At 37.2% G+C, this 13,605-nt stretch overlaps 1 protein-coding gene across 3 annotated transcripts in view; it reads left to right on the forward strand.

Moving 5' to 3' along the window:
• Positions 1-13,605, forward strand: part of col14a1a (collagen, type XIV, alpha 1a) — a 501,463-nt gene that overhangs the window by 438,186 nt on the left and 49,672 nt on the right. For all 3 annotated transcript variants that reach the window (XM_039736768.1, XM_039736767.1, XM_039736766.1), the window contains exons 38-39: positions 2,682-2,735; positions 3,463-3,534. In XM_039736768.1, coding sequence (XP_039592702.1) covers positions 2,682-2,735; positions 3,463-3,534 — 126 coding nt within the window. The remainder of the gene's footprint in view (positions 1-2,681; positions 2,736-3,462; positions 3,535-13,605) is intronic.

Consider the following 13,605-nt stretch of genomic DNA (forward strand, 5'->3'; position numbering starts at 1 on the left):
TATTTTTAATTTTAATTAAGTTTTTATTTCGCAAAGACATTTCTATTTTATTTTATATCTGTTAGTTTCAGTTTTAATTTTGGTAATTATCGTATGGTTAAAGAGCTACTATGGAGTTAGTTTTGTGTCACAATCAGAGAGAACTGTACAATTAAAGGGCTTGGATAACAGTTTAATGCTAGTGGAAGCTTACTACACTACATGGTTTACTGCCTGATTTTGTATTTGTCTGATAACAATACGCATAATCAAAATCAGATACTGGATATTAAAGATTTTATAATTTTTTAAATATTTTCTATGCCATTTGTGCTGAACAAATGTGTACTGACTGTTTGCACTCTTCATCGTTTTTTTTTCTTGCCCAGAATGGGCCCATTTCTGATGAAATTTAGATGAATTTTAAGGTTTGAGGGTTTTTTTACTCCAAATGTGTACAGCACACAACATATCCTGCTTCAAACAATGTGTTTACAATTAATGACTTCAATATTGCATTCAAAAATCCTCCATACTGGGCTTTATTTTCTACCAGCCATATTGACCTCTGATTCCAACTCAGGCAACAGGGCAAAAAAACTGAGGAAGCGTGTAGCATAAATTAAAAGACCCATTGTCCACAGAAATCCGCGAACCAGCAAAAAATCAGTGATATATATTTAGATGTGCTTACAATTAAAATCCGCGATAGGGTAAAGCCGCGAAAGTCGAAGAGCAATATAGCGAGGGATTACTGTGTATATATATATATATATATATATATATATATATATATATATATATATATATATGTATGTATGTATGTATATATATATATATATATATATATATATATATATATAGTGAAAAGGCGCTATATAGGCGCCCGACCCAACATAGACTGGACACGGAGGCACACGTAAAATAAATAAACTATTTATTTTTCTTCACCTGTGGGGCACATCTTCCCCGTAATCCCCACAGGCACAACACAGGGAAAATATTTGCACTTAGAGAAACCTGAGAAAGAGTGGGCTCAAGATTCTTTAGTATTTGGCTGTCCAGGTATAACATAAATGGTAGAACTGACCCTTAGCCAAGTCAGAAGATTTCTTATTTTAGTCTCTTTTGGGGTAAATTTTATGAGTATTTATTTATTTATTGCGTTTCTATTAAAAGCCAAATTCCTACCTCGAGACAAGTAAATATCTATCTATCTATCTATCTATCTATCTATCTATCTATCTATCTATCTATCTATCTATCTATCTATCTATCTATGGTATGTAGTAAATGTCTGCATTTTATCTCTCTAAAGGAATTATCAACAGCAAAGAAATCACCTGACATTTTTATTAAAGACATCCTTTAGCTTCATGGTTTTCAGTAAATAATTACATCGGGCACATATCCACAATTCACCTCAATGTTCTTGTGATGTTTTTATGTAAACTTCAGAATTAAATTGCATTTCATTTTTGGTTGCCTTCTTAAAGCAATTACCAAATGGATCTTATTAACCGGGATTTTATACTGTTAATGATTTCCAGTCAAACTGGAATTATATTTTACCAATTGCAAAATTCTCTCAAAAAGTCTTGTAGAATGTATTGATGATGCCTCTAAGAATTGCTGGCTTACACTTTTATCATGAAAAGGTTAACATCCCATAGAAGAAAAGTGAGCATTCAGTTGTTTTATATTCTGACTCTGTCAGAATGTGTAAGTAGACTTTTGCACTGACTTTTACTATAATGTGTGCTATATTATTATGTAATGCACTAATTTTTTTTAACTAATTTGGTTTGTTGTCTGTCATGTGCCATGGGTGGTCTCAATGCATGATATCATTACATTTGCCTGTAATGGATGGAGACATGGGTATGTAATTGTACTAGTTTATGGATAAAAAAATCAAAAAACCTCAAATCTGTGTTTCACAATTAGTTTTTCAGGGAAAGACTTCAGATAGATAGGATTCTGTTTTGCCTTCTGAGTTTGAACTTTTGCTTTGTACTTTATTTTTTTGGATTCTGCTGTTTTCATTTTCTGATCATTAGAAATGTTCTTTACCTAGTTTTACATTTTATTCACTTCACCACAGTCATCTTGTCTATTCTGTCTGTCCTCTCTCCCTAATGTTTCCTTTTTGTTTACTCTGTTCTCTCCTCCTTCTCCTAGAAGTCCTGCCTCCTGAATCCAGACTTAATTACTTCCAGAGTCAGGCGCTGCTCTACATTTACTGCAACTATATTTTTCACCTGGCTAGAATGCCCTGTAACAACTTTTGGTATATTCTTCGGTAGTTATCTTGATGTCACTATTTAATTTCCATCCAGAGAAAACAGCATACACTGAAGATTTTCCACTTCATAGCTGCCACTGTGCTCCCACGATAATAGAAGGAATGGTCTTGTATATGACAGGAGGAATTTGCTTGATTTCTTCTTAAAGCTGTCATGGAACTTCCTGATGGTGCCAAGCCCCTGGAAACCTCTTGTTAGCTGGTTACCCCTCATATTATTTGTTATAAATAACTTTAAAATGACTTGTTCTGGATAACATATTGAGACAGCATTTGGACCTTTTTACTTAAACTCAGTATTCTTTCCAATAGTTCTTAAAAATTGATGTAAAGAAACTGTGGCAAACTTTGAAGAGTGTCATGTTGTATTTTTAGAATTTTATCGTCTATGTTTCAGGGACTACCTGGAAAAGATGGACCTCAGGGACTTCAAGGGGCTCCAGGACCAATTGTAAGTTTCATTTTTTTCCATAATGTGCTTGTGATCATTTTTTTTAAGTTATACTGTAATCCTATGAAATGCAATTAACTGCAATGTGTAATGCAGAAGCCAAATGCTCGTAGTAAAATGAATTAATAGTTTTAACAAACACAGCTAATCATATTCACTATTTCAGTTAATTTAACAGGAGAATATGTAAACCTTTCAACAGGAATCAAGCAAATCTTCTGTGTATATATAGAGTTCCACATTGAAAATATTAATTAAATATTAAAATATACCGAATGTTAAACACTAAACTGAATAATTTAGTAAAAAATATAAAGAAAATGAAGAGTTTAAACTGTTGAAATACATGCTGTGGAGGTAAAAGAGAAAGCAAAAGACAGAAAGTGGTTTGGGGTAGCCACCCATTATACTTGGAAGAAGTTTTTGGCAACAAAACAGGTCTTTACAGACTGGAGTCCAAAACTGAACTGTGAGATAAAATATAAATGGCGATTATATAGATGAGTCAGAGGTAGTGATGTTAGAATGCGTGGATCCAGAAGTGACATCCTTAACCCCAGGTGGGATTTCCTCCATCTGGTCTGCAGAGGAAACAGAGAAAGGATCATTGAACACTGCCATTCCCTGGTCTGGCATGTAATTACACCCATTTGAGCCTTTTAGTTGTCTCCCATGTGCACATTCAAATGTTACTTATGCTTCTCACTTGTTTTGTGTTTCTCTGTAGGGAGCACCGGGTGCACCTGGTTCACCTGGTTCCAGTGGACCCACAGGGGCCCTTGGTGATCAGGGACCACCTGTAAGTACAAAATATTTTTTAAAAAATGGAATTTGCTGTATATTTTTATTTTTAATTGTATTTAGATAATATGTTACCATTATTATTTTTTGATTACAGTGGAACCTCTAGATACAATCACCTCTGTATACGAGAAATTCAAGATAAGAGGAAAGTATGAGCGAAAAATTCGGATCTAAATACGAGCATTGGCTCCCGTAACGAGCCATGAGCCAGGCTGTGGTTATGCGTGGTGCGTTTCCCGATCCGCCTCGACTCGGGGATTCACCCAAGCTGACGATGCCAGCCCGTCAGCTCACTCAGTGTTCCTTGTTCTCCCGTAGCGTGAGGATCTACTCGTTTGTGCGCTTGTGATTTCATTGTTTCGCTGTATCAGTTCGCTGTATAAGCGCATCCAAAAATATTGCGGACATGCAGACGGAGAATAGGAGACGATTGCCCTCAAGAGGAGAGAGAGAGAGAGGCGCAAGCGAGAGAGATAAGGAGAGAGAGAGGCGCGTGTGAGTGAGAGAGATAAGAGAGAGAGAGAGAGAGAGAGACGCGTGCGCGAGCGAGAGAAATAAGGAGAGAGAGATGCGCACAAGAGAGAAGAACCATCAGCTCAGTTATGCTCACATGACGCACAGCAGACAAAGTGTATCCATACTACTTGTATTGCAAGACATCGCTTGTTTTATCAAGTCAAAATTAATTAAAAAATTTAGCTTGTCTTGCAAAACACTTGTAAACCAAGTTAATTACAAGGTTCCACTTGTAAATATTATTTATCAGTGTTATTTGTTAGGAAAATTGATTTTTATGTTAAAATTTTTGGGAGTGCTGGACTTCCATTATTTTCAATGGGGAAGTTTGTTCTAGACACGAGAAATTCGCTATACAAGCTCAGTGCTGGAACGAATTAAACTTGTATCTCGAGGTTCCACTGTATTTGTTTTGTTTCACATATTATTTTTCATTTATTTATTTATTTTCCTTGATATGCTATTATTTTCTACCATGCTGAATTCATTGTAGGTTTTTTATAGGTAAGGGAACACTGCCATTTTGTTTTCTGCCCATACTACCATTTTTAGGTTTCTTTGTTGTTAGCAACACTACGATTTTAACATCAACTTCCTGTATGATTAAAATATGCTAATGTGCTATAGAAAGTGATTATAGTTAGGTGACCGTTAGGGCTCTTAATGTCTGTAGTAGTACAAGAAAAGAGACATAGATTTTTTATCCAATCACTTTTGCTGAAGATCAGAAAAGTGAGGGGCATTCTTAAACCAATACCATCTAGAATTTGACTTGCAACTTCAAACCTTTCCTTCAAGATACAGTAGATCAAAAGTGGCTTTTATATTTGCATTATTAAATGATCAACCATTAAAATGAACCTCTGTACTATATGATTCTAATCATCTTTGTTACTTTTCACAGGAAGTATTTTTAAAGGAGTTTAAGGCTATTTTCAAATTTCTAAACCGTGCAGACCACTGGAGCGCCTACAGCCGCCCTAACCCAACACAGACAGGCAGAAACACGAAGCTGGGGAGGGTTTTTATCTGCTCCTCATAGCACAGTACATAAAGCACCATAATACAGTCCTTCCTTCAGCTTCCAATTCCCAGCCCTTCTGCTTCCACTGCTCCCACACAAGCTTTGTCCTTCTTCCTCCCGACTCTGGCTCCCCAAATGGAGTGAGGCGGGTCCTTTTGTGATAGCCCTGGAGTGTTCCAGGTGGCACATTAATCAGATCTGGAATCACTCCCAGGTGTGGTGAGAGCCCAATGAGGGTTCTGCAGCTCCCCCTGGCAGCCCCTTGGATCCCAAAAGGGCCATGCCAAACTCCAACTCCCAGCATACTCTCCAGAAATCCATGGTGCCACAGCTGCCCAGGAGAGCTGCCCACTAGCGTGCCAGGGAAGGTATTGCCTTGCTGATACTCTCATCCTGCTCCTTCTATACAGTTGGCGTCCCAGCCAGGTAATGCTTGTGGTTGCCCATCAAAGCAGGGAGGAACAAGCAATAAATTATCCTATTGGAATTCAAGTAAAAAAAAACAGATCTATTAGTGAATACATAATTACTTTCAAAACATTCACTGCAGGTGTTAGGTGGGAAGAAGCTAAGACTGAAGGGCATCTTATATAAAAAGAGATTATTCCACAGATCCAGGACCCTGTAAATAAAAGCTCAGCCTCACACTGTTATTTTATTCTTTAGAATCATAAGTAGGCCAGCATCATGTGATCAATGTGCACCCTGGTTTGCAATTAATCATAAGTTTAGATAAGTAAGGAGGCCCATTTAAATATTTTCTTTTGAAACTGGGATCCAGTGCAAGAACTTCAGCAATAGAGTTATGTGTTTGCACTTTCTAGTTCTTATTATAATTCTCACATCAGATTTTTGAAATTAACTGAAAACTGCATAAAAAATGATTTGAATTGTCATTGAATAACAAATTGCAGTAGTCAAGCTCAATAGAAACAAATGCATGAATTCATTTCTCAGTATTCTGCATATTTAGAGAACATCTTAATTTTCCAACATTTTTAAGAATGGAAAGAAACATATAGTTTTATAATGTGTATTTTAAAAGACATGCTAGTGTCAAAGATAATGCCTTTATTGTTCCCTGACTCAGTAAAATGGTGATTCCAGTTGAGTTAAAAAGTGACAGAATATTGTTGCAGTCAGCATCATTAAAATAAACAGGATTTGTGTTTTTTCTATATTCAGAAACAAGTAGGTGTCATCCATCCACTCCTTTAACACTAGAATCCCTGATGCCTACAAAAAAGTCATAATGCAAGGCCACCTTAAATTCCTTCCCAACTTTTCATCTGCGTCTTTGTTTTGCAAATGTATCAAATCAGCACTAGCAGCAAGCAGCCTGCTATCCCATCCCCCACCGACGCAGCTGAAGTGAGACACAAAATTCTCAGAGCTCAAGTCAGTTTACCTAGGTATGAGGTGCCTGCAATTGTATAGGGTAAATAATATATCTTTATTTGGAATACATACATTTCATGTATGTTCAGGGTGTACAGTGAACCCTCGTTTATCACGGTTAATCCGTTCCATACTCTACCGTGATAAATACATTTTCGCAAAGTAGGATTCTTTATTTATAAATCTAATATTTTCGCAGTTAGAGTATGGAAAACCTGTTTACGACCTTCTAAATACGTTTAACATTATTAGAGCCCTCTAGACATGAAATAACACCCTTTAGTCACCTTTACACTCGTATTTCCCAATATATTAGAGAAAATAAGACATATTAGACGTTACAAATATCATATTACTAGGCGCACTCGCCTTTTATCCTCAATTTTTGTGTGCTCCATGTGTACATCAGGCATATAAGTGTAGGGAATGAGAACATCAAAGTGCCCATTCATAACATCTCCCGAAAACCTAAGTTTTTTTTATCCCCTCAAGTGCCTGTCCAAAGTCGTACAATGTCAGCCCGAATCTGTACCGCTAAAGACGGAGTTTCATGCACTAAATAAGCTATAGATGAGAATAAGCAAGCACCATCTCCCCTGATATTTACTACGCGGTGAGGCATTTGTAATCCATCAACATTAATTATTTCCAGAGACATAATTTTGTCTATTTTTCCAGCGCACCGCGCACAAAAGCAAGGGAACGATGAGAGCACCAGAACTCTGCTCACATCGCGTTGCTTCGTACCTCAAGCCGCAAGTAGTAAGTCTGTAATAAGCGGAATACCGCTACGCTTTGCATTCACGGGACGGAAGGACAATCCCGAATGCTTTTATATAGTAGATTATTGTACTGTACATTTAATTGCACACAACCACTAACCTATGAAGGCAAGACCTCAGTAGGAGAGTCTTCAGAGGTGGTGCAGTATCTTCAGCAGGTGCGTTGTTGTCTTCAGTGAAGAAGTACTAGGAGTAGGCAGTTGGTGTCTGTGTGCGCGGCTGAAGAACATCTTGATAGGCAGTTGCTGGCACTGTCTTTTCATATGCGTGAGGAGGCTTTTGTAGGGTATTGCCATCTTTAATCATATCCAAGAGTTTTACCTTCTCCTGGATAGTAAGCATCCTTCTCCGGCGCTTAGTTTTATTGTCAGAAGGGTTAGAAAAAGCAGCACATTTAGGAGCCATTGTAGGGCTTAGATAAAAGTTCTCAGAAAGCGCATGCGTAGTGACGTAAGCATGTATGAGAAAATAAAGCCGCGAAAGTCGAAGCGTGATATTGCGAGGGATCACTGTACAACGATCTGGGTAAATGCAGGATGACAGGAAATGCTAGGCAAGAAATGTTGAACACATAACTAAAACAAACTTTTTTCACATCATCATCATATCTTATCACACCACTGCCGTATCCAGGTAAGAGCAGCGTAATTAACATAATACAGCTTAAGACCTTCATCGGTACATGTAGGGCCTCAGGAACATTCATGGAGAATGTGGTCCATTGTTTGGGTGGGCTCACCACAGGGACATTCAGCGTTTCTTGTGAGGCCAAATCTAAATAGGTTGCTCTTGAGGTGTAGGAAGAGCTTCATTGGGAGGGCTACAGTCAGTCTTTCGCCACCTCACGAGCCTATGTTTTGTAGACTGCTTTGGATTAAGGGGTTCCATTGTGGCGAACCTCCAACAAGAAGGTAGTCGGTGATTTACCTCCTGGTGATGGTGAAGTGGGTGTCTGGAGTCCATCAGTTGCTTGAACCTTTCTACTGTTTTAACTACTTTCTCGTCGTATATGGGGAGGTGCGATCACGGCCAGCCTGTATAAAGCAGGAAGGCACGTTGTTTGCAATGCACCAGTTATGATTCAGCATGCACTATTTAGCTCACGGTCAACCTTGTTGGCATGGGTTGACCTAGCCCACATTGATGCACAATACTCTGCTGTTGATTAACAGAGTGCCATGGCCGTTAATTGCGGGGTCTTAGGGTCTGCTCCCCAGGATGTGTTTGCTAGTTTGCAAAGGAGATCATTCTTGCTGGATATCTTGTTTTTGAGTTTAAAAATATGTTCTGTTACAGCATGGTCAGAATGTTCAGAGAAAACAAATAGAGGTTAATTTTATAAATTACTGAATTTACATGCAGTGCCAATCAATGCATACATTTTACTCTGGTTGGTTCATTGGTTTACACCCAAATGACTTACATAAATTAAAAGTCTGTTATATTATATTCTGGTTCTTATTGCACCTTTGAGTTGCGCTACCACCCTTGAAATTTCTGTGCATATAACAATTATCCATTCTTGTTTATAGGACATTTGTTGATTTCTTAGTCATCCTTTAGTACATTTTGTATATTACATCAGCCTTTCTTCTGGTACATTATTTAATTGACCATCTCAGTATTTTTCCTAAACCAATCCTTATATTTCAGTGTACATTTTGTTATTCACTTGGCCTTTATCTGATTTCCTGGTGTGCCCGAACAAGTTTTTGACATTTATTAAGCCTTTATGCTATTTCTTTTAGAAGAATGCTATGTTACTGTAAAATTATTCTTCCACTAAAGACTTTCCAAGACTGTGGTAATAAAGCAGTTTCTGGACAAAGACAGAACTGTAACAATGGACAACTTCTTCACGTCGCTTTGGCTGGCTAATAGACTGCTGCACTGCATCACAAATTTGCTTGGCACAATAAAGTGGAACGGGAACTTCTAAAGTTCAAGTCACTTGATTATATGAGCAATTCTCCATGCTAGTGTTTAGATATGACAGTACCATGCTGACAGTGTATGCACCCAAAAATGAGAAGTCTGTCTGCATTCTCAGTACAATGTACCATAATGTACCAGAAGCCTTAGAAGGTGCAAGGCAATTCGGCGACATCTTGTGCATTTAAGAATAACAAAATGAATGCAATAACAAAATGGAAAACATGAGGACACTCACCTAGAGATGTGTCAAAGGGCAACAGTCAAACAGCAGCAAGGTGAAATGAATAACACTCTTGGATTGGCTACTTTCACCATCCCAAACTGCATTTCCCTCAACAGTTGCTTCCTATTCTCTCTACAGCACAGTATTGCCATGAAAAAAGCCATTAAAAATTGTGAAGGATATTTGCGCTTTCCGTTAGCAATTAATAGCTAGGTTCTAAGGAAAAATCGGCGAACCCTGAACTGCGACTTCACGGAGGTCTACTGTAATTTTTTTATCTTTGGTTATATTCTTGAATAAACCGCACATGTTTATTTGATATTTGGACTAAAGTCAGCATATCTTTCCTCACATTTCCTTCCATCCTACAGTTATCCAGATCTTTGTAGACACGGAACAAACATGAAATGCATGTACAGTGATCCCTCGCTATATCGCGCTTCGACTTTCGCGGCTTCACTCCATCACGGATTTTAAATGTAAGCATATCTAAATATATATCACAGATTTTTCGCTGGTTCGCAGATTTCTACGGACAATGGGTCTTTTAATTTAAAGTACATGCTTCCTCAGTTTGTTTGCCCAGTTGATTTCATACAAGGGACGCGGATTGCTTAGAAGCTACTGTTTCATTTTGCAAAAAGTCATCCGGGAACAAAGTAAAATCAGGTACTGATGATGCTGTCATATTAACAACTTGACCGTTTATCTGTTTGATGGTAATGAACGACCTGAAGACTGGCAGTTGGCAACAAAATACCAGTATAAGGCATATGAGCATAATCAAGAGTGTAACACCCACTTTTATAAAAAAAATGCTTTCTATGCACCCAAATTACTAAAGACGTGATTCCAGAATTTCCAATCCATTCCTGCATTTGCGTTAACTTCCTCCTTGAGAGCCCTGAGCTTAGCAATGGTCTGTGTGAAAGATCCATCTGGCAATGTATTATTAGGGACTAGCAGAATACCCGCGCTTTGCAGCGGAGAAGTAGTGTGTTAAAGAAGTTATGAAAAAGAAAAGCAAACATTTTAAAAATAACGTAAGATGATTGTTAATGTAATTGTTTTGTCATTGATATGAGTGTTGTTGTCATATCTATCTATTTATATTATATATATATATATATATATATATATATATATATATAGCAAAATACCTGCAATTGGCAGCGGAGAAGTAAAAAGAAAAGGAAACATTTTAATAATAACGTAACATGATTGACAATGTAATTGTTTTGTCATTGTCATGAGTGTTGCTGGCATATATATATATATATATATATATATATATATATATACACACACACAGACACATATATAAACATATACAGTAATCCCTCCTCGATCGCGGGGGTTGCGTTCCAGACCCCCCCGCGATAGGTGAAAATCCGCGAAGTAGAAACCATATGTTTGTGTGGTTATTTTTATATATTTTAAGCCCTTATAAACTCTCCCACCCTGTTAACATTATTAGAGCCCTCTAGACATGAAATAACACCCTTTAGTCAAACGTTTAAACTGTGCTCCATTACAAGACAGAGATGACAGTTCTTTCTCACAATTAAAAGAAAGCTAACATATCTTATCTTCAAAGGAGCACCGTCATAAAGGAGCGCGTCAGGAGCAGAGAATGTCAGAGAGAGCGCAAAGAAAAGCATACAATCAAAAAATCAATACATGCTTTTAAGTATACAGAAGCACCGCGATAAAGCGGCATTTTGTAGAGGAGCGTCCGTGTCCTCTGTGCAAACAGCCCCTCCGTCAGGCAGAGAGAGCGAGAAAGATAGAGAGAAGCAAACAAGCACAGCGCGGGAAGCATATCTTATAGCATTGAGGAGTTTTAGTTAATATGCAATACATGCTCTGATTGGGTAGCTTCTAAGCCATCCGCCAATAGCGTCCCTTGTATGAAATCAACTGGGCAATCAAACTGAGGAAGCATGTAACCTAAATTAAAAGACCCATTGTCCAGAAAGCGCGAACCAGTGAAAAATCTGTGATATATGTTTAGATGTGCTTACATTTAAAATCCGCGATAGAGTGAAACCGCGAAAGTCAAAGCGCGATATAGCGAGGGATTACTGTATATAAATATATATATATACACATCTATACACATATATATATACAGTTATATATATACATATACATACATACATATATACATATACATATATACACATACTGTATATATACACACACACATATATACATACTGTATATACAACATATACAAATCTACATATATATATCTACATATATATATATTAGGGTGGGACTCGATTAAAAAAATTAATCCAATTAATTAGAGGCTGTGTAAGAATTAATCTTGATTAATCGTATGTAATCACACACGTAAATTTGCCCCAAATCGCAAATGTTTTTTTTTAATTTAAAACGGTTTTAGTGGGCGACAGAATCAAATAATAGACATGGACATGAATATTGTAAACTGAAGCTGTTTTAATTTCTGAAAAAAAAGCTTTTAAACTGCATTTGAATTCAAAACAGAAACAAAAATATCATCCCTGGTTAAAATTGGGCAGACTTAAAAATAAAGTGGTAGTTTAAGTACTTTAAGTACATTTTCAGAATAGTATTGTCTTTAAATAATAATAACCAAAATTTCAACATAAAGTGCAGTTTTTCTTCTTAAAAAAATAAGTCAGAAACATAAAAGGTAATTTGACCAGCTTACTCTTTAAACTCTGAGTAACATTAGCCAAAATTATTTTGACCAGTCGGCTCTGGTCTGCTTCGAGAAAGTGCGTGAGGCATTTTTCCAAGGTACAGGCAGGAACTATGAGCAGTGCAGTTGCCAGAGCTTTATTCTTTTCTCAAGTTCCAAAAAAAACAAACATGCATTTGCAAACATGAGATTCAGTCACGGGGAAACTCTAAATAGCAAAAGTAGCCCCTGACCATGTATTGATCATGTGGAGTACATTAGCACTTTTTAATAGTCTTCCACTTGTTTCTTCCCATCTTCCTGTCATGTTTTCCCTGTCAGCTGGTTTGAATGGTTTAGATATTGTCAGCTATGTCAATTCATGGTCTTAGTTTTGAGTAAAATCATGTACTTTGGGATAAACCTCACAGATCACAGTTGCAAACTTCAAATCTTTGGCTACAGTAAGAAAGAGAAGCAACACAAATGCTCAAGGCAAAAAAACCATGAAAACAGGCAGAAACTCCTAATGATAAGTTTTCTTGGTAGCACATTTTAGCATCTTTAGCATCACTAAACAAAGTGAGAGATCAAAGAGTAAGTTTGGACAAAATTAGGATACTGTGAGCAGGACACAGACATCATGCAGGTATATAGGAAAAGGAAGCAACATAATAGCATCACATGACCAGCAACAGCAATAGACGACTGTACCTATGACAAACCCACATAAAATGTTGTCATGTATAAACAAAACACAAATTCCAAATGTTGATGCAGTAAATGCATTAATAATAAAAATAATCAACATTAAGAAAAACCAAAGTTATGGCCACTTATTACACTCATTCTTAAGCACTTGCCCAACACACCATTGTGTTCTCCTCAGTGAAGCATATGGAGGAGGCTACCAGACTGCTTCTAGTGGTCTGAGTGGTTAAATATTCTAGGTACTGTATTTGTCAGTGCTAGGTGCTCTGAATCCTTTGACTGGTTTGCAAAAGCATTTCACAGGCACGCTTTCTCTGCAACAGACGCTGGAGTTGCTACGTAACCTGAGCAGTAACATTTTAGTAGTGGGGTTGGCATTTTTATTATTTTTTTTTTTCTAAACATTTTTAGTGAAGATGCATTTCTCAATATAGAGTGCATGAAAGAATTAGTGTTATCTCAGAATCAAGTGAATATTCATTTGGTATAGTGTATATAGTGCGTGTACTGTATTTAATTGCAGTGATATTAAAAGTAGACAAAACATTTTAAAAGTGAAGTGGGCTTTATAATGGGGTTGCCTTGTGTATTTTCTTTACATGTTTTTCTCTTGTAATCCAGTTTTTAGGTATAAAGTTATTTGGAATATCTACACGGTTTGGTGTATACTTGTATATATGTGTGAGTATATCATTAGAGTGGGATGTGCTGGAGTTGGGGCACAGCCCCATTGTCCGAGTTAGGGTTGGTCACTGCCTTGTCTCCCTTCCTGATAAGACACTCTGCAGCTTCCCATGACCATGAAT

The sequence above is a fragment of the Polypterus senegalus genome, chromosome 15, assembly GCF_016835505.1.
Source record: "Polypterus senegalus isolate Bchr_013 chromosome 15, ASM1683550v1, whole genome shotgun sequence".
NCBI lineage: Eukaryota > Metazoa > Chordata > Cladistia > Polypteriformes > Polypteridae > Polypterus > Polypterus senegalus.